We start from the raw sequence: 7,500 nt of genomic DNA, 5'->3' as shown, positions 1-7,500 counted from the left end.
TATATAATATATATTACATATATGTTTGTGTGTATGGTGTGTGTGTGGTGTTGTGTTGTGGTTTTGTGGTGTTTGGTGTTTGGGGTGTGGGTGGGTGGGGGGGGGTGTGGGGTGGTGTGTGGTGTGTGTGTGGGGTTTGGGTGGGATGGGGGGTGTGTTGTGTGGTGGGTGTGTGGGGAGGTGTGTGTGTGATTGTGAGTTTATGTGTTTGTGGGTTGGTGGTTTTGTGTGTGTGTGTGTGTGTGTGTGTGTGTGTGTGTGTGTGTTTATGTGTGTGTGTGTGTGTGTATGTGTGTGTGTGTGTGTGTGTATGCATCATAAAGTAAAGTTAATAACTGAGTCCCAAGGGAGTGCCTCGCACCGACAGAAAGCGAAAGAGAGTAGACAGGAAGAAGCGAAGGGGAAGGAAACGCAAGCACCGTCGGCAAGCACGGCCCAAACAGCTTCCTTGCTTTAAGATCCAAAGGAGTTCAAGTTTTATTGTCGGGGATTCGAATCGCATTTTCAGCCTCTTCGGTGTGTGAGGCCCTTCCTTGTTCTTCATTCTTGAACCGACATCGATTTATTCCTTATATTTTTATTCTTCTTCGAGAGAAGAATACGGAAAGGCCCGAGGTAAGAGGAGGCGGATCTTTCAGAGGAGAGGCCGTTACCTCCGATTCCAGTTTCGCGAGCGAGCCGAGCAAATGTCACCGAGTTGCGCTGGGTTTTTCTTGACGCGACCTTTCGAGACTTTCTTTGGCCTGGAAACCCGCTCGCTGACGTTTGCCACTTGAGGGAGGACTTTCGTATGTAGAATTTATAGATGAATCTCTTTTTTAGAGATAATATATGTATTTTACTTGTGTATATCTCGATTATATATAACTATAAATTATATTAATATCTATATATATATTAATATATATATATATATATATACTATATATATATATTTGGGTGGAGTTATAATGTTGTGAGTCTAATACAAATTATATTAAAATACTATATATAAAATTATATATATATATATATATATAAACATATATACAATATGTGTGTGTTGTATATAATATGATCTATATTATATATATAATCCATATTATACTTACATATATCAATTAAAACCCATATCATACACCCACACCATCAACTCAACACACAATCTATCACCCTCACACACCACACACCACACACAACACAACACCCACACACACACACCCACACACACATCATCACACACACAATATAAATACTATATTATATATATATATATATATAAATATATATCATAAATATATATATAAATAATATATGTAAGTATACACTTACACACACACACATAGAACAACTCACACATGCACCTAACACACACAAGCACACACACACAACTCAGTACTACAACACACACACATCTACTCACACACACGCCACGTCTAAGTCATATTATTATATATATATCATTATATATTTTATATATATATATATATATTATACCTACTATAACATTACCTTATACAAATACAATATTATATATCATTTACATATAATACAAGTACTATATATACTTTGATAATCTATTATATACTTATATATTATATATATATCATATATTATAAAAAGATGTATATATATATATATACATATATATTATATATCATATATATATATATATATAAAATAATAAATCAATATAGTACTATATATATAAACACTACTATAATCATGAGACATATAAATATATCATTATAAACATTAAAGCTAATAAATAAATATAATACTACTATACAGTATAATATTATATATATTAATATATATACTATATCATATATCTATTATGTGTGTTTTGTTGTGTGTGATTGAGTTGTTGTGTTACTGTGTTTGTGACAGATGTTGTGTGTTAGGTGGTTTGGGTTGTGTGTTGTTGGATGTGTGAGTGTGTGGGGATGTAGGTGTTGTACGGCTGTTGTTGTGTTTTGAGAGAGTAATTTTCTGTGGAGGAAGGGTGATTGTGTGCATGTGTGTGTGTATGCTGGTGTATATATTCATATATACTATATATATATATATATATATATATATATATCATATAGTATATTATATATATAGTGGTGTACCTATAGCTATATATATATTATATATATAGCATATTTATATATTTACATTCACACACACACACAGTTATTCACACACACACTAAATCCACATAAATATATATATATATATATATATTTTCATAGTTATATATAGTATATAATATATATTAACATTTGTGTGTGTGGTGTGTGTCGTAGTGTGTGTGTGTGGAGCTTGTGTGTGTGTGTGTGTGTGTGTGCATGTGTGTGTGTGTGTGTGTGTGATGTGTGTGTGTGTATATAATATTCATAATAATATATATATATATTATAACTATATATATATAATATATATATATATTATATATGGTATATATATATTAGATATACTAATATATATTATTATTTATATAGATTAGAATATAGATAGTTATATATATAATAAATCTATATATATTACACTTATTATATAATAATATACATTTATATTAATATATATATAATATAATATTATATTATTTTTGTGTGTGCGCATATTCATACATAATGTATATCAATGCAAATTCCCGTGATCATATTTACAATGAGTCTTCAAGGAGATAGTTGGGAGCGTCGCCTGTTTGCTCCGAAGAGACATAAAATATTACTTAAAAGTTATGATTCAGAAAACGCGGAGACAATTCAATCATCCGACATGCTCATATGTCAAGAAGATTGACAACTGGTGACACGAGGCAAGACAACGTAACAAAAAAAATAACAAAAAAAAGTTTAAAGTTTCTCAACGAAGGAAAAAAAAGAAGAAAAAATATTCCATATCAATGTAGAAGTTCCTCACTTACCGAGATTCGCGCGTTTGTGATTTGGATTGGTACTTGTCGCTACGTTGAAATCACCGACACGACGGTAGAATTTGAAGTCCACGATGAAAGAATAAAAAAGAAAAAAAGCGCAAACGGCGGTAAAAATCGTCAGAGTTATAGCAGAAGAAAAAAAAACTGCTCAAAAAGTGTAAGGCACAAACGCATATATTAAAGTCTATTTGCATAATGATCTCATACGTCGATGACATAAATACCATCCGACGGCAAGTGTCGCGACCCAAAAATGTTTATGAGCTGCATCCCGAAACCGCGCAAAGTTTCGTGTTCGTACGTATTCCACGAGACAAAAATACGAACAAGTCCCCAAAGCAGCACTGTACGTAGCCGCACTGGAGGCGGAGCACGAGCACCGGGCAGCAGCAGCAGCAGCAGCAGCCGGTAAGGAGGTGTACTCTCCCCGACACCTTCATCATCCGTGGGACTGCTGTGTCAGCTACACTGCTTTCGGCAAGAGTGATCGCACTTTGAATATCGAACTAAGTGATATCCGTCCTCGCGCCTCCTCAAAGTGCGGCCGAGAGTTTACGAACCGCCCCCCCGAGTTAGTTTACCGAGTTTTTTTTTTTTTTTTTAAAAAGGTTACCGAGGGTTTAGTTTTAAATACGACGGAGGTAGCCAGGCAGTTTATTTCTCCATGAGCGAGCAGGACGAGGCTTGCTGGGTCGGCGTCGAACTGATTGACAGGAGTGTCGGCGGGTGCACGTCGCGATGTTCGCCGCTGTCCGCTCTGGGAGAGGAGAGAGGAGAGAGGCAGGGAGGGTGGCGAGAGACTTGGCGAGGAGGAGAGGGCAAGGAGGGGTGGCGGTGAGTAAGAGAGAGAGAGAGAGGAGGAGGAGAGAGAGAGAGAGAGAGGGAGAAGAGAAAAGGAGAGAGAGAGAGGTGGGCCTGGGGCGGGTGGTGTGGCAGCAAGGCAGCCAGCCAGCCAGCCAGCCAGCCAGTGGGCTAGCCTGCCGCGCGAACCATTCAGTGAGAGGCGGTGCTGGCTCGCGCACGTCGGTCATGGAGCCCCTATGGAGCCCGTTCTGATTACAAGTTGTGTCGCGGCTTTTCTTCTGTATTTCAACACACTGGACGCTGAGTTCGCCTACGATGACAGGTAAGCTGGAGTGTAGAGCTGTGCCATGCGTCGTCCCCACTCGGATTTTTTTTATATTTTATTTATTTTTTTTATTTTTTTTTTTTATTAGCGGGTTTTTGGGCGTGTGGTGTTTGGGTTGGTGTTTGGGGGGTTGGTTTGCGTGAAAAAGTGCGAGTAGAAGTAGATGTACGTTGTAGATATGGTGGATAAGTCGAGTGAAGCTTGTGGCAAGCGATATGTGGAGAAGTCCCCCCCACCCCCCCCCCCCCCCACACCCTGAGCTTGTCTTGTTTTATCATAGTGGCCCGCGACACCGCGGTAGCAAGCTCCTAGTGGGGTGGGCTCGGGGCCAACGCCGCCCCCCGCCGCTCCGTTTTTGCTCCTCTGTGCCAGTATCCCAGCCTCTACGAGAACTATTCACGAGGTGGTAAGGTGGGTGAAGAGGCGAGGGCAGAGGCGAGGCACTTCGTCCCCACTCGTTTCTACTACGCTCTTACGGGAGGTCCGTCAGCCGCGGCCTCAGGTCTCTCTCCGTCGCTGGTCGTTTTCGAGGCGGGGGTGGGGGGGGGGGTGGCCACCATGGGGCCCCCCAGCCCACCCCCCACCGGATCGGGGAGGGCTCTCCAGAAGCGGAGTGGAGATATTAGACGACTTCCACCCGTCAGTGTGTAAGTAGTGTCATCTAACCCGGACCTTGGCGACACTTCCAAGAGGAGAAGGTGTGTGATGCAAGGAGGCGAGAATCCGCTCGTGTCACATGTGCACAGGACACGTGGACGGCGAGCGTGTCACTTCGGGGAAGGGGAAGAAAGAAGCTATGGAGAAGAAAAGGAAAAAAAAAGGGAAGGGAAAAAGAGTGAAATGAGGAGAAGAAAAGGACTTTGGCCGCCGATCTTCCGGACGACGGTGCCAGAAATCAGCTGTGACAGACGCCTCGCTCAGGTGTATTACCCCGGTGCCCCCCGGCATTCCTGCCCCAGCGCCACTCTGCGCCCACAAAACAAACCCTTCTTCTGCGGCCCCTTGCCGTCTCAGCGCTTCACACAACAAAAATCCCTATACGTTTTTTTCAGTGATTCCTCTCCGAAAAGGTAATTGAGTCACACGAAAATAGGCTCATGAAAGGCTTGTGTAGTCGCGCTATATCCTCTTCAACAGCAACAACCCGGACCACTCTATCGGGCAACCAACGGTCAACCTCAAACGCCAGCAGTAAGTGACAGAAGTAGGGACAGTCCAGAGAGTAGTGACAGAAGAGACAAGACAGAGTTGACCAGAAACAGAAGTAAATCAGGGAAGTACAGAAAGGTAATAAAGGTAATATCAATTATCGTAAGAAAATCCAACCTGTAAAGTATTTATGTACACTGAAGAGGTGAAGGAGACAAGAGAGTGGTAGAGAGAAGAGAAGAGAGAGACAAGAAGAAAGAAAGAGAGACAAGTGAGGGGGTGATGGAAGACAAAAGATGAGAAGAGGTGTTAACCGTGAGTAGGTCCCCACTCCCCACGAAAGCCTTTACAGTTGATTCTTTCAGCGATATCCCCTTCTGCCACAGCATCGTTGTTGTGAGACCACGCTATGAGAAAACCCACCAAAGCACCTGACACTATCAAGTTCACCATCAGCTGAACTCAGTGTTCTCTTCATACAGCTCTTGAAATGATAACTGTCAATCCTGGTGCAATACATGGCGAAAGTGATCAACAACAGAAATTGATTGATATGCCACACGTAGTGAAATTTGCCACATGTTAGAGGTAGTGTCGATATCCTTAAATACGGGCGTGGAAATGAATGCCAAGAAACTGTATCAAACGCCATGGCCACCAAAAGTTGTGTGTTGGACCCGTAGAGTGTTGTGTCACGAGCGACGGTGGGAGACGTCGCTGGCCCGTCTCAGCTCCCCGATTTTGTTGTGTTCATTGCCTTCCTGTCTTGTCTAATTACACGATTCTTCAATATTCTGATCCTCTAAGGTGAGCGTATTGCCTGTGAGGGAAAATGTCGTAAATCGGTGCATTATCAGGGGAATTTTTAGGTGGTTAGCGGGGACGGGACTTGCATCGTCTGCGGAAAGCAAGCACCGGTCCGCCGACCCGGGTGATACTTCTTCAGCTGTCAAGTTAGCGCGCAGATCCATTTATGTGACAATTATGCGTTAAATTGTTCAAGGGATTGTAAGTTTTTCCGAGTCTATTTTAAAGCGATTAAGAAACTGATATTACTTTTTAAATTTGGTCGTTTAGAAAAATTGGAAAATTTGGAAATTGGGTAACTTGAAAAATGAAAATTTCTGTCAAATTGTATTGATAATATTTTTCCACTCAGTAGATACTTAAATATAGCAAACGGTCTACTGATATGAGCAAATAGAAAATTCCAATTTTTATATGAGCACATAACAATAAAATAGAAATAAAATAAAAAGAGAAATAAAAACAAAAACATCAAACAGCCAACCAATAGGTACCTTATTAACAAACAGCGAATCAATAATATTTATGATGATAGCGATCGGCCATAAAATAGAATAACCATAAATATACCGAAAAGGAATTTCTACTATTAAAAAAAAGAGCGAGTAATTAAAATGATCTGGGCGCCCCTTCGCGCCCACAACCAGATTGAAGGCGAGTAAATCCGTGTTGAATACGCGAAAAAGGGAGAGATGCAGACGATAAAGCGGACACCGAAGAGGAGGAGGCGTTCGGCAGGGGGGGAGGGGGAGGGGGAGGGGGAGGGGGAGGGAGGTAAAGATGTAAAAAGAAGTAAGGTATAGGTAGTAAGTAAAGGGAGTGAGAGAAAGATTTAAGTAAGGCGAGAAGAGAAAAGGTCAGAAAAGGTAAGGGAGAGGGAGGGAGAGCTGAAACTGGAAAGAGACACAGACACACTGATAATGGACGGGGATAAGGGGGACGGTGCGACAAGTGGCTGCGAGGAGGACGGCGGGAGCGAGGCTGCGTTTGGTCAGACCACGCCGCCGCCTCGTAAATGTCTGGCCTGATCACCGGACACGTTAGTCATGGATTGATAGAATACTTTGACATGATTCTTGATTCCTCCACGGGCGCCGGGGGATCACTCTTAGGCGTGGGGGACCGTCGCCTCTCTATTAGTGGGTGGCTCTGTCGGCCCAGGGTGTTCACTCAGGTGGATTCGCATCAGCTGTCCTTAGGATCCGATCTCTTTTTGCTCCGTTTTTTTTTTTTTTTTTTTTTTTCTTTGGATAATTACGTTTAACTGTGTCGTACACACCGGTTGCGCTTTCTGGAAGCGATGATCTTTCTCTTGTTCTCTCTCTCTCTCTCTCTCTCTCTCTCTCTCTCTCTATCTATCTATCTATCTATCTATCTATCTATCTATCTCTCTCTCTCTCTCTCTCCCTCTCCCTCTCTCTCCCTCTCTCCCTGCGTGAAGAGCGCCGTACGAAAGGAGATAATTGAAATGTAGGATCTGAACGTCGGCGTCCTATCGCTGTGTTGG

The 7,500-nt window shown here is 42.0% G+C and overlaps 1 protein-coding gene across 2 annotated transcripts in view; it reads left to right on the top strand.

Moving 5' to 3' along the window:
- Positions 1 to 3,825: 3,825 nt before the first annotated feature.
- Positions 3,826 to 7,500, top strand: part of Tmtc2 (Transmembrane O-mannosyltransferase targeting cadherins 2) — a 192,216-nt gene continuing 188,541 nt past the window's right edge. For both annotated transcript variants that reach the window (XM_086547468.1, XM_086547467.1), the window contains exon 1: positions 3,826 to 4,034. In XM_086547468.1, the coding sequence (XP_086403594.1) occupies positions 3,949 to 4,034 (86 nt within the window). In that variant the 5' untranslated portion in view covers positions 3,826 to 3,948. The remainder of the gene's footprint in view (positions 4,035 to 7,500) is intronic.

The sequence above is a fragment of the Penaeus japonicus genome, unplaced genomic scaffold (assembly GCF_977035675.1).
Source record: "Penaeus japonicus unplaced genomic scaffold, GWHDUDI00000001_assembly GWHDUDI00000019, whole genome shotgun sequence".
NCBI classification, from domain to species: Eukaryota; Metazoa; Arthropoda; class Malacostraca; order Decapoda; family Penaeidae; genus Penaeus; species Penaeus japonicus.
This window is presented reverse-complemented; position numbering and strand designations above follow the sequence as displayed.